The sequence below is a fragment of the Podarcis tiliguerta genome (genome assembly GCF_965153285.1).
Source record: "Podarcis tiliguerta genome assembly, chromosome: 1".
NCBI lineage: Eukaryota > Metazoa > Chordata > Lepidosauria > Squamata > Lacertidae > Podarcis > Podarcis tiliguerta.
This window is the reverse complement of record NC_139534.1, coordinates 23,905,363-23,923,552: the sequence shown is the minus strand read 5'-3', so window position 1 is coordinate 23,923,552 and position 18,190 is coordinate 23,905,363. Positions and strand designations below refer to the sequence as shown.

The following is an 18,190-nucleotide window of genomic DNA, read 5'->3' as shown; positions in this document are numbered from 1 at the left end:
GAAGTTTTTAATGTTTAATGCTGTGTTGTGTTTTTAATATCCGATTGGGAGCCGCACAGCCGCACAGAGTGGCTGCGGAAACCCAGCCAGATGGGCGGGGTATAAATTATTATTAGTATTATTAAAATGTACAGCTTTCCTGTGGAAAATATGTGCTTGCTGAATACATTAAAATTAAGTGGAATGCATATGACACATTTGCTCTCGATTCATCTTCTATTTATTCATTTCTTGATCATCTTCTCTTTATTTTTCAGAAAAACCAAGCCCACCCGAAAAACTGGGAGTATCAAACGTTACTAAAGATAGTGTATCTCTTGTGTGGCTAAAGCCAGAACATGATGGAGGAAGCAGAGTTGTCGGCTACCTTGTTGAAGCCCTAGAGAAAGGGCAGCAGAAATGGGTCAGATGTGCTGTAGTCAAGACAACTCATCATATTGTCCAGGGTCTCAAGGAGAATGCAGAGTACTTCTTTAGAGTATTTGCTGAAAACCAAGCTGGTCTAAGTGAGCCCAAAGAGCTTCTTCATGCCGTTACAGTTAAAGAACAACTAGGTATGTGGAAATGGTGCATTCTTCTTGGAATCACCTCGGTGACACTGATGGCAATTTGGCATCTGCTAAAAACAGATCATAATAACATGTCTATTTTGATCTAAAGTTGACTGGTATTTTACTTATTCTTTAAGTTTTGATGTAATTTTAATGTGTATGTGTATACTGCCTTGTGATGTTTACATGAAAGGTGATATAAAAATAGTTTTAATTAGTAAATAATAAATAGTTAGCATAGAGCTCATACAAATTCAGATGAAAATGCACTTGAAAACCATTGTTTTTAACATTTTGCAAATGTATTTTTTCAGAATCTCCTGAAGTCGACATGAAAGGTTTCCCGAACCACACCGTTTATGTAAGAGCAGGTTCAAACCTAAAGGTAGAGATTCCAGTTTCTGGAAGACCATTGCCGAAGGTGACTTTATCCAGGGACGGCATTCCTCTCAAACCAACGATGAGGTTTAACACTGAAACCACAGCTGAAAGTGTCATCGTTAATCTCAAAGAAAGTGTGGCTACTGATTCTGGTAGATATGACATCACAGCTTCCAACTCCAGTGGAACTACTAAATCTTTCCTTAAGATTGTTGTCCTAGACAGACCAGGCCCTCCAGTTGGTCCTGTTGTTGTAAGTGATATCACTGAACAAGGTCTTACCCTTAAGTGGGAGCCACCTCGTTATGATGGCGGAAGTCAAGTTACCAACTACATTGTACTGAAAAGAGAAACAAGCACTGCTGTGTGGTCTGAAGTGTCTGCAACTGTTGCTAGAAACATGATTAAGATCACGAAACTAACAACAGGAGAAGAATATCAATTCCGTATTAAAGCAGAAAATCGCTTTGGCATAAGTGACCATATTGACTCAGCATGTATAACTGTTAAGCTTCCTTACAGTAAGTGACTTTTTGTTTGCTCGTTTTCTGAGTTTTTCAGGCATGTATTTATGATTTATTAACCTGTACTTAATATTCATTTAGCACCCCCTGGACCACCTTCCACACCATGGATCACCAACGTGACTAGAGAAAGCATCGTTGTTGGATGGCATGAACCTGTTTCCAATGGAGGCAGTGCAGTCATTGGCTACCATTTGGAAATGAAGGACAGGAACAGTATTTTATGGAAGAAAGCTAACAAAATGATTATACGCACAACTCACTTCAAGGCCTCCAATATCACCGCCGGTCTCATTTATGAGTTCAGAGTGTATGCAGAAAATGCAGCTGGTATTGGAAAAGCAAGCCATCCATCTGATGCGGTTCTTGCTATAGATGCCTGTGGTATGTAGTCTGTAGTAAAGGATAAGAATCATATTTCAAATAATGAATTTAATAGAAAATATTTATTTGGTGAGTCATTGTTGAATGAACACATTAATTCCAAATGTTGTTGCTGTTTCTTACTGCAGAGCCGCCAAGAACCCTTCGTGTCAAAGATATTTCCAAAACATTTGTCAATCTTTCTTGGACACAGCCAGCTTTTGATGGTGGCAGCAAAATTACTGGATATATTGTTGAGAAACGTGATCTTCCAAATGGAAGATGGACAAAAGCAAGCTTCACCAATGTCATTGAGACTAATTTCACTGTATCAGGATTGACTCAAAACTCCCAATATGAATTCCGTGTTTTTGCTAAGAATGCTGCTGGTTCAATTAGCAATCCATCTGATGTTTTAGGCCCTATAACATGCGTGGATACATATGGTAAGAAATTAATAACGCATAACCACTGATATCCAGTTATATGTTTGAGTTTAAGGTAAATACTGTTAATAGAAATTCTAATTTGAATTCAGGGGCCTTAGCTGGGCAGCACAGTACAGTTTCAAGCTTGCCTTTCATTATCAGAGGATACTAGCAAATTATTATTTGGCACTGAATGCTGCTTTGTTATCAATCTTTCTGAGAATTTCAAAAATGTTAATATATTTTCTATTCCGCTTCTTTTTCATTAAGGTGCACCTGAAATTGATGTGCCCCCAGAATATACAGAAGTAGTCAAATACAAAGCAGACACAGCAATTAAACTGAAACTTGGCATCTCAGGAAAGCCCGTGCCTACAATTGAGTGGTTCCACAATGGTAAAGAAATACATACCAGTGCCCAGGTATCTATTGAAAACACCACAGAATTTTCAGCTATACTGATCAAAGAAGCAACTCGTATTAACAGTGGAAGTTACGAACTGAAATTAAAGAATGCCATGGGTTCTGCATCTGCCACCATTAGGGTACAGATACTTGGTATGTTTGGAGCATTTTCATATTGTTTTCTTCTGTCAATTCAACTAGCTGTGTCCATTATTGCCTATTTAAAATATATTTTTTTCTTGCATATTAAACAGATAAACCAGGACCGCCAGGTGGACCTATACATTTCAAAACTGTCACCGCAGAAAAGATTACCCTTATGTGGCAACCGCCAGCAGATGATGGAGGTGCTGCTGTAACACATTACATTGTTGAGAAACGTGAGACAAGCCGTGTGGTATGGTCTGTGGTTTCAGAAAAACTTGAAGAATGCATTGTCACTACCACAAAAGTCATAAAAGGAAATGAATATATATTCCGTGTACGAGGCGTAAACAAATTTGGTGTTGGTGAACCACTGGAATCTGACACTGTCATAGCTAAAAATGCATTTGGTAAGTTAAAGCAGATGGCCATTAATACCTTTTTTATTATCTCTAGCTGATTACCTATTAGTTTATATTGACCTAATGTTATTTTTGTTTCAATAAAAATGCAGTTACACCTGGACAACCTGGTATACCAGAGGCTTCCATGATAACTAAACAGTCTATGACCGTAGTCTGGAGCAGGCCAACTGTAGATGGTGGTAGCGAGATAAATGGATATTATCTTGAGAAACGGGATAAGAAAAGTCTAAGCTGGTTCAAGGTGTCTAAAGAAACCATTCGTGACACCAGGCAGAAAGTGACGGGACTAACAGAAAACAGTGAATATCAGTTCAGAGTTTCTGCTGTGAATGCAGCTGGGCAAGGTCCCTTCTCTGATGCATCGGACTTCTACAAAGCTGAAGATCCTATAGGTAAGAAACCGTTTCATTTGATTGTGCAAAAATGCAAAGGTCAAATTATACACATTCTTGAAACTGTGTAAGGGCATATATTGCTCTAAGTTATTGCTATTAGTTGTCAGGGTTGTCAAGTCTCATTTTTGTTACTTGCATTTCGCAGAAAAACCTGGGCCACCTCTTAAGCTAAAAGTTGTGGATACTACAAAGACATCTGTCACACTCAGCTGGACTAAACCAGCCTATGATGGAGGAAGTGCAATTACCAGCTATGCTATTGAAAAGAGAGAAGGGGAAGAAGAAGAATGGACTCTGGTCAGTGCAAGAGGAGAAGTGCGGACCACAGAGTATGTTGTTTCTCACCTTCAGCCAGGAATCAATTACTACTTCCGTGTAGCTGCTATAAATTATGCTGGACAAGGTGAACCCATTGAAATGACAGAAGCTGTACAAGCTAAAGACATACTTGGTATGTAAATTCTATTATTATATTTAATATTCAGTATTTTCATCTTTCCCCCAAATACGAATTATTTTTCTTTTAACTTAATTTTATTATTATTTTATTTTTTGCAGAGGAGGCACAGATTGATCTAGATGTTGCTCTCAGAACCTCCATTGTGGCTAAAGCAGGTGAAGATGTACAGATAATGATTCCATTCAAAGGAAGACCACCTCCAACTGTCACATGGAGAAAGGGTGACAAAAATCTAGGTGTTGATGAAAGATACAGCATTCAGAACACAGAATCGTCCACACTCCTTAGTATTCCTCAAGTCACTCGCAATGACACAGGAAAATATGTCCTCACTATTGAGAATGGAGTTGGAAAACCCAAAACTTCATTTGTGAACGTTAAAGTCCTTGACACTCCATCTGCATGCCAGAGACTGCATCTGAAACATGTTTCTCGTGGAACTGTGACATTGGTATGGGACCCGCCACTCATCAATGGTGGTTCTGAAGTAACAAATTATGTCATTGACAAAAGAGATGCCACAAAGAGAGCATGGTCCTCTGTTACAGCCAAGTGCTCTAATACATCATTTAAGATAACTGACTTGTCAGAGAAGATCCCATACTTCTTCCGTGTTCTTGCAGAAAATGAAAATGGATTGGGTGAACCATGTGAAACTTCAGAACCAGTGAAAGCAGCTGAAGTCCCTGGACCTGTACGGGATCTGGCCATGAAAGATTCAACAAAGACGTCTGTCACTTTACAGTGGAGCAAACCTGAATTTGATGGTGGTAGTATCATAACTGATTACGTTATTGAGAAGAAACTGAAGGATGAACATGAATGGTCATATGCAGGGGCATGCAAAGCATGCGAATTTGAAGTTGAAAAACTTAAGGAGCTTTCTGTTATGGAGTTCAGAGTTTCTGCAAAGAATGAAAAAGGAAGAAGTGATTTTTCTGTAATTGGACCCATTACTGTGAAAGAGTATGTAATAACACCTGAAGCAGACCTTTCTGATATACCTGGAGGACAAGTAACAGTGAGAATAGGTTATAATGTACATGTTGAATTACCATATAAGGGAAAGCCCAAGCCAACTATGAGCTGGCTGAAAGACAACATTCCTCTTAAAGAAAGTGAACAGGTTCGCTTCAAGAAAACTGAAAACAAAATAACTTTAAACATTAAGAATGTGAAAAAAGAAAATGGTGGCAAATACACCTTAATTCTTGATAATGGTGTTCACAGGAAGTCATTCCCAATCACAGTTATAACACTTGGCCCACCATCTAAGCCCAAGGGACCCATTAAACTAGATGAAATCAGAGCAGATAGTATGGTTCTTTCATGGGGTGTTCCTGAAGATGATGGGGGAGGAGAAATCACCGGCTACAGCGTTGAGAAACGTGAAACCTCACAGACCAACTGGAAAATGATCTGTTCTAGCGTGTCAAGGACAACCTTCAAAGTTCCCAACCTTGTTAAAGATGCAGAGTATCAGTTCAGAGTCCGCGCAGAAAACAGATATGGAGTGAGCCCACCACTAAACTCCATTGAGGTCATAGCAAAACACCAGTTCAAACCACCAGGTTCACCAGGGAAGCCTGTTGTTTACAATGTGACAGCTGATGGAATGACCATATCTTGGGATGCTCCAGTCTATGACGGAGGAGCAGAAATTACTGGATACCATGTTGAAAAGAAAGAACGAAATAGCATATTGTGGCAGAAAGTCAATTTGTCACCAATATCTAATAGAGAATACAGAATTACTGGATTAATGGATGGTTTGGATTACCAGTTCCGTGTATATGCAGAAAACTCTGCTGGATTAAGCTCTGCTAGTGACCCAAGCAAATTTGCCTTGGCCGTTTCCCCAGTAGGTAAGTGACTGATCACTGAATACAATGCACCTGTCTCAACACGCTGTTGGAATTTATGCTGATTTATATTACTATTAATGCACCTGTGTTTCTTTCAGATCCACCTGGCACTCCTGATTACATTGATGTGACTAGGGAGACTATTACTCTGAAATGGACAGCACCTCTGCGTGATGGAGGCAGCAAGATTGTGGGCTACAGTATTGAGAAACGTCAAGGAAGTGGTGATCGCTGGGTCAGATGCAATTTTATTGATGTCAGCGAATGCCAGTATACAGCTACAGGACTTAGCCCCGGCGATCGGTATGAATTCAGAATACTTGCAAGAAACGCTGTTGGAACTATCAGCCCTCCTTCTCAGTCTTCGGGCTATATCATGACCAGAGATGAAGCCGGTAAGCCTTATTTATAAGCATGTTACGTGTAAGCTCTCCTAAAGTTTATGGGCCACAGCACTTTATTTACAGCCAATGGCTGTTTTACTGAATGACTTTGAATTCTGGTGACTATCTCACTATCTGCTAAGCAACTGATTAACACTGTCCATTGCTACTAACACTGTAAATCAGGAGTAGGCAACCTTTTCCATCCTCATTGATAATCTTCATGGGGACACATGCTTGGTGTGGAGGGCAGAGGCAAAAATGGACAGAGCAGTGGATGTGGCTCTTACTTTTGTTCAGTAGGCTACATTCCAGACATGCAAAAATAAGAGGCTTATACTTTTTTCTCTCTCCCTCTCTTATGTCTCTCAGAAGGAAAATGACTGTGTGTGTGTGTATCTTTGTATTAATGTAACATTTTCATATACAGCTGTGTATTTTTGTAATATTTTGTTTAAGTTGTCTGTTTTTGCTTCAGTTTTCTGTACAGCATTTTGAGCTATTTTTAATATAGTAAGTGATGTACAAATTAGTTAATCAATCAATCAATCAATCCTTGATGTAGCCAAGCAAGGGGTATTATCACTCTTCAGAGACACATTCCAGTCATGCAAAAGCACTTGAGCAGACTTCCTCATCCTCAGCCCTCCAGATGTTTTGAGACTACAATTCCCATCATCCCTGATCACTGATCCTGCTAGCTAGGGATCATGGGAGTTGTAGGCCAAAAATATCTGGAGGGCCGAGGTTGAGGAAGCCTGCACTTGAGGAATGTGTGAAGCTGCCTCAGAGAGGGTTATGACTTGAGGAGAGTGGGGATGACTGACTAGGGAGAATCCTGAGGGCTAACTGGAAAGCTTGGGCTTCCTCATCCCTGCTGCAAAAGATCATAAGCATGAACTGAGTGACTCAATTTAAAAAAACAACCACAAACTGATATTATGCGGAAGACTGGCTTATAAATACTGATAGTTTTGTATTTAATATTAAGTGACACTCTGACATAAAATAATTAGTATAGCTCTTTATATTGTTTTGTAAGAAAATACATTGCTGACCATTAAGTAAACATTATTTTAATTCTTTTTATTCTTTAGTTGCGCCAAATATTGAGTTCGGTGCCGAACATTTCGAAGGTCTTACAGTGAAAGCTGGGGAAAGCATAAGGTTTAAAGTTTTCATCACAGGCCGGCCAGTTCCTCAGGTGATGTGGTATAAAGATGGACAAGAGATTGACAAGAGGCTGAATATGGAAATAAACAATGCAATTGGCTATAGCACCTTGTTTGTTAGAGATGCTTCCCGGGAACATCGTGGAGTATACAGAATAGAAGCCAAGAATGCATCAGGCACCAGACAGGCAGACATAACCATAAGAGTGCACGGTAACTTTCCTTATATGAAATGGAGCAACTTTTATTTAGCATTCTGTTCATTCTATATTAAAATAAGAACAGATAAAAATAACTGATAATTGACTGTTACAGATACCCCAGGAAAAGTCGGTGGGCCAATACGATTCACCAATGTTACTGAAGAGAAGGCGTCATTATGGTGGGAGGCTCCTGCTAATGATGGCTGTGCAGCCATTACTCATTACGTGATTGAAAAGCGTGAGACCAGCCGAGTATCCTGGGCATTGATTGAAGACCACTGCGAAACATGCAGCTACACAGCACACAAATTAATAAAGGGCAATGAATACCAGTTCCGTATCTCAGCAGCCAACAAGTTTGGTGTCGGCAGGCCACTGGAATCTGATCCAGTCGTAGCACAGGCACATTATAGTAAGTTTACATTAAATTGAGAAATCTTAAATTACAGCGTTGGCAACCTTGTTGAGGATGTTATCTGATTGGCTTCTTTTATTTTACAGCTGTCCCCGAGGCTCCTGGCACTCCAGAACCAAGCAACGTAACAGGAAACAGCATTACACTTACATGGACAAGGCCAGCATCAGATGGCGGAAGTGACATTAACCAATATATCTTGGAGAGAAGAGAAAAGAAAAGTATTCTCTGGGTTAAAGTGTCCAGCAAGAGGCCCATTTCTGAGACACGGTTCAGAGTCACAGGCCTAACCGAAGGCAATGAATATGAGTTCCATGTCATGGCGGAAAATAATGCAGGAGTTGGGCCGCCAAGTGGTGTCTCAAGGCTGATTAAATGCAGAGAGGCAGTTCATCCACCAAGTGCTCCTACTGTTGTCAAAGTGACCGACACATCGAAGACAAGTGTCAGCTTGGAATGGACCAGGCCTGTTTTCGATGGAGGCCTGGAAATAATTGGCTACATCATCGAAATGTGCAAAGCAGATTTAGGAGAATGGCATAAAGTCAATGCTGAGACTTGCATTGCTACCAAGTACACTGTGGTTGATCTAGAACCAAACGAAAACTACAAATTCCGAGTCAGTGCTGTAAATGGTGCAGGCAAAGGAGAAAGCTGTGAAGTTTCTGCTTCGGTGCAAACAATAGATAGACTGTCTTCACCAGAACTTGATATTGATGCTAGCTTCAAGCAGACACATATTGTCAGAGCAGGTGCAACTATCCGTCTGTTTATTGCCTTCAAGGGCAGACCTGTTCCTACTGCTGTATGGTCCAAAGCAGATTCATCTCTTAGCCTGCGTGCTGACATACATACAACAGACTCATTCAGTACATTAACTGTGGAGAACTGTAACAGAACAGATGCTGGCAAATACATATTGACTGTAGAAAACAACAGTGGTAAGAAATCTGTTGCTTTCACTGTTAAAGTACTAGACACTCCAGGGCCACCAGGCCCCATTACATTTAAGGATGTGACCAGAGGCTCTATCACTTTAATGTGGGATGCTCCTATTTTGGATGGAGGTGCTCGCATCCATCATTATGTCGTGGAGAAGCGAGAAGCAAGCCGTCGCAGCTGGCAGGTTGTCAATGAAAAATGTACTCGTCAAATTGCTAAGGTCACAGATCTTGCAGAAGGTGTGCCCTATTTTTACCGTGTTTCAGCAGAAAATGAATATGGAGTAGGTGAACCTTGTGAATTAACGGAGCCAGTTGTAGCCACAGAAGAGCCTGCTCCACCTAAGAGATTAGATATTGTTGATACTACCAAGTCATCTGCAATACTAGCTTGGCTGAAACCTGATCATGATGGTGGTAGTCGCATCACTGGATACCTCCTAGAGATGAAACAAAAGGGATCTGACTATTGGCTTGAAGCTGGTCAAACCAAACAGCTGACTTTTACAGTTGAAGGTCTTATAGAGAACAACGAATATGAGTTCCGTGTCAAAGCAAGGAATAATGCTGGCTACAGTCAACCAAGAGAAGCCTTTTCTTCTGTTATTATTAAAGAGCCACAGATTGAGCCAACTGCAGATCTCAGTGGAATAACTAAACAACTTATAACTTGCAAAGCTGGTAGCTCTTTCACTATTGACATACCAATTAGTGGACGTCCTGTTCCAAAGGTAACATGGAAACTTGAAGAAATGAGACTCAAGGAAACAGACAGAGTGACTATAAAGACAACAAAGGAAAGAACCACACTGACTGTTAAGGAGAGCATGAGAGGTGACTCTGGTAAATATTATTTGACACTCGAGAACACAGCTGGCGTGAAAACTTTCACTGTCACAGTTGTTGTTATTGGAAGACCTGGTCCAGTTACACGCCCCATAGAAGTATCATCTGTGACAGCCGAATCCTGTGTGTTGTCATGGAAGGAGCCTGAAGATGATGGTGGCACTGGTATTACAAACTATATTGTTGAAAAACGTGAATCTGGTACAACAGCATGGCAACTGGTAAATTCCAGCGTCAAACGTACACAGATCAAAGTAACTCACCTCACTAAATATATGGAATACACTTTCCGTGTAAGCTCAGAGAACAGATTTGGTGTCAGCAAGCCAGTGGAATCAGTACCAATAGTGGCTGAGCATCCATTTGGTAAGTAATAATTGTTTTAACAGATATGCATAAATTAATTCCTATTTCGTTTTTTTAAAAAAACAAACACACGCAGCAGTTTTAAACAGTATTTCCCTCTATTTTCTTTCATCAGTCCCACCAAGCCCACCCACTAGACCCGAAGTCTATTTTGTTTCTGCCAATGCCATGTCCATTCGGTGGGAAGAACCGTATCATGATGGCGGCAGCAAAGTTGTTGGATACTGGATTGAGAAGAAAGAACGCAACACAATTCTTTGGGTGAAGGAAAACAAATCTCCATGTATTGAATGTAACTACAAAGTTACAGGGCTCGTGGAAGGCCTGGAGTATCAATTCAGAATATATGCATTAAACGCTGCTGGGCTGAGCAAAGCCAGCGAAGCTTCAAGGTCTGTCTTGGCCCAAAATCCTGTTGGTAAGTATAACTGGTAGAGAGAAAGTGTGTGTCCTATGACTATTTAAAGGAACAATGGAGTGATATTTTTGCATTATGTTCTCTTACAGATCCACCGGGCAGGCCAGAAGTCACAGATGTAACAAGGTCTTCAGTGTCATTAACCTGGTCTCCCCCACTTTATGATGGTGGAAGCAAAATTGTTGGCTATATTGTAGAACGCAAACCATACAATGAAGCTGGAGATGGACGCTGGCTGAAATGCAACTATACCATTGTCTCTGAAAACTCCTTTACCGTGACAGCTCTTAGTGAAGGAGAGGAATACGAATTCCGTGTTTTGGCAAAGAATGCTGCTGGTGTAATTAGCAAGGGTTCTGAATCTACTGGCCCTGTTGCCTGTAAAGATGAATACTGTAAGAGATTTTCACGTGGGTTTTAAAATTAGGTCATGAATTGTCCATATTTTAAGAGATCAAAATACACATTTATTTCTTTTGCTTTTTTTTTTACATAGCACCACCTAAAGCTGAACTGGATGCCAAATTGCAAGGAGACGTTGTAACAGTTAGGGCTGGATCTGACCTGGTTCTTGAGGCATCGATTGGAGGAAAACCAGAACCCAAAGTATTTTGGTCTAAAGGTGACAGAGAACTGGACCCAAGCGAAAAGGTCGCTTTGCAATACACAAGCAAGCATGCTGTTGCAATCATCAAGTTCTGTGACCGAAGTGATACTGGAAAATACACGTTAACTGTTAAAAATGCCAGTGGAACAAAGCAAGTTGCTGTCCTTGTCAAAGTGCTTGGTGAGTATTTAATAATTCTAGTTTTCTGTGGCTATTTAACTTCTTTCCTTTAAAGTTTCATTTTGAGATTAAAGAATTTCTTTCATTGCAGTAATTATCCTTTTACTCTTTGTCAATAGATTCGCCTGGTCCATGTGCTGGCAAAATCACCATAAGCAGAGTTACAGAAGAGAAGTGTACCTTGGCTTGGCGGATGCCTCAAGAAGATGGAGGGGCAGAAATTACTCATTACATTGTAGAGAGACGTGAGACAAGCAGACTGAACTGGGTTATTGTTGAACCCGAATGTCCAACACTGTCATGTGTAGTAACCAGACTTATAAAGAATAATGAATATATATTCCGTGTAAGAGCTGTCAACAAATATGGACCAGGTGTTCCACTTGAAACAGAACCCATTGTTGCTAGAAATTCATTCAGTAAGTACTTCTCTAGCCTTGTGAAGTCTTTCCCCTTTGGGGGGAGGCACAAAGTAAGTTGTGTTACACACAATAAATATGAAATACCTAATTTTTTTTCCTGCCTTTAATAAATATTTACAGCTATCCCATCACCACCTGGTGTTCCTGAATCAGTGGGTGCTGGCAAAGAGCACGTCATTATTCAGTGGCTGAAGCCAGAGTCGGATGGGGGTAACGAGATCAGCACCTATCTTGTAGACAAACGAGAAAAGAAAAGTCTACGCTGGACCCGCGTTAACAAAGACTACATCATTTATGACACAAGACTGAAAATTACTGGTCTAATGGAAGGCAGCGAATATCAGTTCCGTGTCACTGCGGTAAATGCTGCTGGCAACAGCGAGCCTAGCGATGCTTCGCAGTACGTTTTGTGCAAAGACCCATCATGTAAGTTCATTCATTTATATTCATTAATATGTAGATTAAACAATATGAAGACTGCATAGGCCTTGAATCTAGGAGGTCCAGTGGTGCTGTTTGGACCATTCACCACAGCTCCAAAGAGGATATACTTATTTATTTTTAAGCCATTTTTAGGATGGATGGATGCCTTAGAATGATAGAATCACAGAACTGTATAGTTGGAAGTGACCCCAAGGGTCATCTAGTCCATCAACCTCCAATGCAGGAATCTCAACTAAAGCATACATGAACGTTGGCCATCCAACCTCTGCCTGAAAACCTGCAGTTAAAGAGAGTCCACCACCTCCCAAGGGAGTCTGTTCTACTACTGAACAGCTCTTACCATCAGAAAGTTCTTGCTGATGTTTAGTCAGGACAAATTATTCCATTTGGTTTGGTTCCTAGCCTCCAGAGTAGGAGAGAATGAGCTTGCTCCATCTTCCCAGTGACAGTCCTTTAGATATTTGAAAATGGCTATCATATCTCCTGTCAACCTGCCCTTGAACAGCCTAAACATATGCAACTTTGTCTGCAGCAAGGAAGACGAGGGCTGAATTTTAAGGAACAAGCTACAAGAGTGAGAGCAAGGAGATAACATGTGAAAGTTCCTTCTAATAATAATAATAATAATAATAATAATAATAATAATAATAATAAATTTATTATTTCTACCCCGCCCATCTGGCTGGGTTTTCCCAGCAGCTCTGAGTGGCTTCCAACAGAAGGTTAAAAATACATTAAAACACCAGTCATTAAAAACTTCCCTAAACCTTCAGATGTCTTATAGTTGTTTAGTTCTTTGACATCTGATGGGAGGGCATTCCACTCCAAAGTGTTTCGTGTACTCCTGAACCTTCTAAGCCCTATTATTCTATTGTATCACTTTCTTGCATACCACAAGCTAAAGAAACAGCAGCACCTTAAATGCATCTACTCCTTGGGAGCAGGCTGTACTGAAACAGATAGCCAGTGTTAAAATTATATCCCGATCCAAGTATAGGAGCAGTTTAAAATATATAATCATAGCTGCTACAGAAGTGTTTAAATGATTATTCATTCAGGTTTTAAGGATCCACTGTAGTAACATGAAGTATGTATTTTTCTTTTCTTTTCCAAAGATACTCCTGCTCCACCTTCCCCACCAAGAGTTGTGGACACTACTAGAACTAGCATAAGCTTGGCTTGGACAAAGCCCATGTATGACGGTGGCGTTGATTTATTAGGCTATGTCCTTGAAATGAAAGAAGAAGGAACTGAACAATGGTATCGGGCCCATAGCACTGCCACCATAAGAAACACCGAATTCACTGTGACTGGTCTGAAAATAAGCCAGAAGTACCGCTTTAGAGTGGCTGCCACAAATGTAAACGGTATGAGTGAATACAGTGAGACCCCTGCTGAAATAGAACCTGTGGAAAGGCTAGGTAATGTCAAGATTGAGTCTTTATAAAATATTTGCAAACTTACAGATTGAAAATTTGTTCAGAAATATTCAAATGCAACCTAATCTTTTATTTCTATCCCTACCTTTAGAAATACCAGAACTTGAGCTTGCTGAAGACCTCAAGAAGACTATCACGGTTAGAGCAGGTGGCTCTTTACGTCTAATGGTGTCAGTATCTGGCAGACCAACACCAATGGTTACATGGAGCAAGAAGGGTGTTGACCTAGCAAGTCGAGGTATCATTGACACCACAGACAGCTACACACTGTTGGTTGTGGATAAAGTGAACCGGTACGATGCTGGAAAATACGTCCTTGAGGCTGAAAATCAATCAGGAAAGAAATCTGCCACAATTATGGTTAAAGTCTATGGTAAGTGCAAATACTGTTGCTTATTGTTACAGCAATACCTTTGCCCATTCCATCACAAATTCAAAGATATTTGCTTTTTTTTTTTTAAGAGGGATTTAGTTTGCAGAATAACGGTAGTCTCCAACTTTAATTTGCTTATGCAGAAAAAATACTATACAAAGTGTAACGCAGATAAAATATGACAAAGGTCTATTTTGCCGTTTGTTCCACAGATACCCCTGGACCACCAGGAGCAGTGAAAGTTAAAGAGGTTACAAAAGAGTCTGTGACAATTACTTGGGATATTCCAACTATTGATGGAGGAGCTCCAGTCAACAACTATATAATAGAGAAACGGGAGGCTGCCATGCGAGCATTCAAGACAGTAACTACCAAATGCAACAAAACCTTTTACAGAATTTCCGGGCTCATTGAAGGAGCACTATACTACTTCCGAGTACTGCCAGAAAATATCTACGGCATTGGTGAACCCTGTGAGACAGCAGATGCCGTGCTGGTGTCAGAAGTTCCGAGTGCGCCTCAGAAACTGGAGGTGGTTGATATAACTAAATCTACTGTATCGCTTGCATGGGAAAAACCACAGCATGATGGTGGCAGCAGATTAACTGGCTATGTAATTGAGGCCAGTAAAGCTGGAACAGAAAGGTGGATGAAAGTTGTAACACTGAAACCTACGGTCCTTGAGCACACAATAATTTCATTAAATGAAGGTGAACAGTACCTGTTCAGAGTAAGAGCGCAAAATCAAAAGGGTGTGTCTGAACCAAGAGAGATAGTCACAGCAGTAACAGTACAAGAACAAAAAGGTAAGAGTCATAATTACAATGGGGGGGGGGGAATGGAACATTATTCAAAGTGCTGAGACATGGTTTAACAAATATTAATAATGTTGGGTTTACTGTTATTATTATTTTAGTTCTACCTGCAATTGACCTTGCTGGAATACCTCAAAAGACCATTCATGTACCAGCTGGCAGACCTATAGAGCTAGCTATCCCAATTTCTGGACGACCACCTCCAGCTGTTTCTTGGTTCTTTGCTGGCTCTAAACTACGAGAATCAGACCGGGTCAAAGTTGAAACAGTTGCTAAGGTAGCTAAATTAACCATACGTGAAACCACAATACATGACACTGGAGAGTACACACTTGAGCTGAAGAACACAACTGGAACAGCTACTGAAAGAATAAAAGTTATTATTCTGGGTAAGAATTTGCTTTGAAAATATAATTGTCCATAATTTTTTCTTGCATAATTTCCCCAAATTCAAGTATTTCCTTGCTTAACTATTTCTTTGTTTATATCTCATTTATTTCATTTTCACAGACAAACCTGGACCACCTACTGGACCTATTAAAATTGTTGAAATTGATTCAACTTTTGTAACCATTTCATGGGAACCACCTGAGATGGATGGGGGCGCAGCACTAAGTGGATATGTGGTGGAGCAACGAGATGCACATCGTCCAGGATGGTTACCAGTGTCTGAATCTGTAACCCGGCCAACATATAAGTTTTCTAAACTTACTGAGGGTGCTGAATATGTGTTCCGTGTGGCTGCCACAAACCGCTTTGGAATTGGATCATACTTGCAGTCTGAAATTGTAGAATGCAAGAGCAGAATTAGTAAGTAAATATTCTTTTTTCTAGTCCTCTGCATTTAAAAAATCCAGATCAGTTTACATGGACACATATAGAAGAAACAAGTCTTGATACTATGTACATTCTATTTTCATTTTCCTGAAATAAGAATGAAAGAACTAGTCTACAATACCCTGCTTATTCAGACCAAAATATGATTGTAAATGGAATTTTCATCTCATTTTAAAAATCTATTTTTTGTAGGTCTTCCTGGTCTTCCTGGTACCCCAGAAGTGTTTGATATCTCCCGTGATGGAATGACACTTACTTGGTATCCACCAGAAGAAGATGGTGGTTCACAGATCACTGGTTATATTGTGGAACGCAAAGAAGTTAAATCAGAGAGATGGGTCCGTGTAAACAAAGTTGCAGTCACTATGACACGCTATCGTTCCACTGGGTTGATTGAAGGACTGGAGTATGAACATCGTGTCACAGCTATCAATGCTAGGGGTGCTGGCAAACCAAGCCGAATTTCCAAGCCTGCAGTTGCTAGAGATCCAATTGGTAAATAATTTGCAAAATTCATAACGTATACTAGTGACTTCTGTTCAGTCATTTTATTTGCAAAATAGTTGATACTAATATTTTGGACTGCCTTTTAAACATGAAAACTATACCTTTAATATAGCTAACACGCTCTAATGATGTATTTCAGCTCCTCCAGGTAAACCTCAGAATCCAAGAGTGACAGATACTACAAGAACATCTATTTCCTTGGCTTGGAGTCCACCAGAAGATGAAGGCGGGTCTAAAGTCACTGGCTACTTGATTGAAATGCAAAAGGTTGATCAGTTTGAATGGACCAAATGCAATACCACCCCCACCAAGATCCGTGAATACACTCTAACACATCTTCCACAAGGTGCAGAGTATAGATTCCGTGTTATAGCATGCAATCTCGGTGGCCCTGGCGAACCTGCTGATGTGCCCGGAACAGTCAAAGTGACTGAAATGCTTGGTAAGATGTTTTAATGAAATACAAATTTTAAAGAACATAGCACTATTTAGCTTTCTGCATACATAACATGATCTCTTTTTCCTCTTCCCAGAACTCCCTGATTATGAACTTGATGAAAAATACCTGGAAGGTGTATTTGTAAGGCAAGGTGGAGTAGTTAAGCTTACAGTGCCAATTAAAGGTAAACCCATTCCAATATGCAAATGGACTAAAGAGGGACATGATGTCACCAAGAGAGCCATGATTGCGACTTCTGAATCAGATACTGAACTTGTGATAAAAGATGCAGAACGAGAAGATTCTGGTACCTATGATTTGACGCTTGAAAACAAATGTGGCAAGAAGGTTGTCTACATCAAGGTCAGAGTGATTGGTACTCCAAATCCACCAGAAGGGCCACTTGAATATGATGACATACAAGCACGCTCTGTTAGAGTCAGCTGGAAGCCTCCAAGTGACGATGGTGGTGCAGATATAATAGGATACAATATTGAGAGACGTGAAGTACCAAAGACTGCCTGGTACACCGTTGGCTCCAGAGTAAGGGGTACATCACTGGTAGTGAAAGGACTCAAAGAAAATGTGGAATACCACTTCCGTGTTTGTGCTGAAAACCAGTTTGGTGTAAGCAGGTCCCTGAAATCTGAAGAGCCAGTTGTGCCAAAGACACCTTTGAGTAAGTATACGGTTTCAGAAAATGCATGTATGTGTGTGCGCATCTCTCACATACTTTATTTTATTTTCCAAGGTGCTTGGGGGAGTGTACATTGTCTGCCCCCTTTTTATCCTGATAATAAACCTGTGAGGTAGGTTAGGTTGAGAGAGAATGACTGCCCAAAAGTAACTGAGGTTGCAGTCCTATACAGGCTTATCTGGGAGTAAGTCCTATTAAAGTTAGGATCACTTAGTTCTGAGTTGAAATGTACAGCACTGTTTAGTGAGTTCATGACTGAACGGACATGGGACCCCAGCTTTCCATGGTTGTGGTCCAATACTCTTAACTCCTATGCCAGAAGGACCAATGGTTATTGTTACATTCTTTTCAACAGATCCTCCGGAGCCTCCAAGTTATCCACCAGAAATCCTTGATGTCACAAAGAGTTCCATTAGCTTAACTTGGTCCAGACCTAGAGATGACGGTGGCTCTCGCGTCACTGGCTACTATATTGAACGTAAAGAAACAAGTACTGAGAAATGGGTCAGGCACAACAAGACTCACATCACAACTACAATGTATACAGTCACAGGGCTGGTTCCAGATGCTGAATATCAGTTCCGTATTGTAGCCCAAAATGACATCGGTGAGGGTGAACCCAGCCCTGCTTCTGAACCAGTTGTGTGCAAGGATCCATTTGGTACGTAAATGTAACTTCTGTGTTAGAGGGTATCAGTATGGCGGGGTTTTTTTTTTTGGAAAATACACTTTTTTTAATGAAAAT

General features: G+C 40.4%; 1 protein-coding gene across 1 annotated transcript in view; it reads left to right on the top strand.

The window, feature by feature from the left end:
- The window catches only part of TTN (titin), a 285,564-nt gene that overhangs the window by 254,912 nt on the left and 12,462 nt on the right, over positions 1-18,190 (top strand). The window contains exons 284-310 of the mRNA XM_083403724.1: positions 258-554; positions 866-1,453; positions 1,538-1,840; positions 1,969-2,265; positions 2,518-2,805; positions 2,907-3,206; positions 3,311-3,613; positions 3,762-4,067; positions 4,175-5,941; positions 6,040-6,336; positions 7,422-7,709; positions 7,812-8,111; positions 8,201-10,267; positions 10,383-10,685; positions 10,775-11,080; positions 11,182-11,472; positions 11,592-11,891; positions 12,015-12,320; positions 13,454-13,759; positions 13,869-14,150; positions 14,363-14,956; positions 15,067-15,354; positions 15,476-15,775; positions 15,995-16,297; positions 16,449-16,751; positions 16,843-17,427; positions 17,801-18,106. Coding sequence (XP_083259850.1) covers positions 258-554; positions 866-1,453; positions 1,538-1,840; positions 1,969-2,265; positions 2,518-2,805; positions 2,907-3,206; positions 3,311-3,613; positions 3,762-4,067; positions 4,175-5,941; positions 6,040-6,336; positions 7,422-7,709; positions 7,812-8,111; positions 8,201-10,267; positions 10,383-10,685; positions 10,775-11,080; positions 11,182-11,472; positions 11,592-11,891; positions 12,015-12,320; positions 13,454-13,759; positions 13,869-14,150; positions 14,363-14,956; positions 15,067-15,354; positions 15,476-15,775; positions 15,995-16,297; positions 16,449-16,751; positions 16,843-17,427; positions 17,801-18,106 — 12,174 coding nt within the window. The remainder of the gene's footprint in view (positions 1-257; positions 555-865; positions 1,454-1,537; positions 1,841-1,968; positions 2,266-2,517; positions 2,806-2,906; positions 3,207-3,310; positions 3,614-3,761; positions 4,068-4,174; positions 5,942-6,039; positions 6,337-7,421; positions 7,710-7,811; positions 8,112-8,200; positions 10,268-10,382; positions 10,686-10,774; positions 11,081-11,181; positions 11,473-11,591; positions 11,892-12,014; positions 12,321-13,453; positions 13,760-13,868; positions 14,151-14,362; positions 14,957-15,066; positions 15,355-15,475; positions 15,776-15,994; positions 16,298-16,448; positions 16,752-16,842; positions 17,428-17,800; positions 18,107-18,190) is intronic.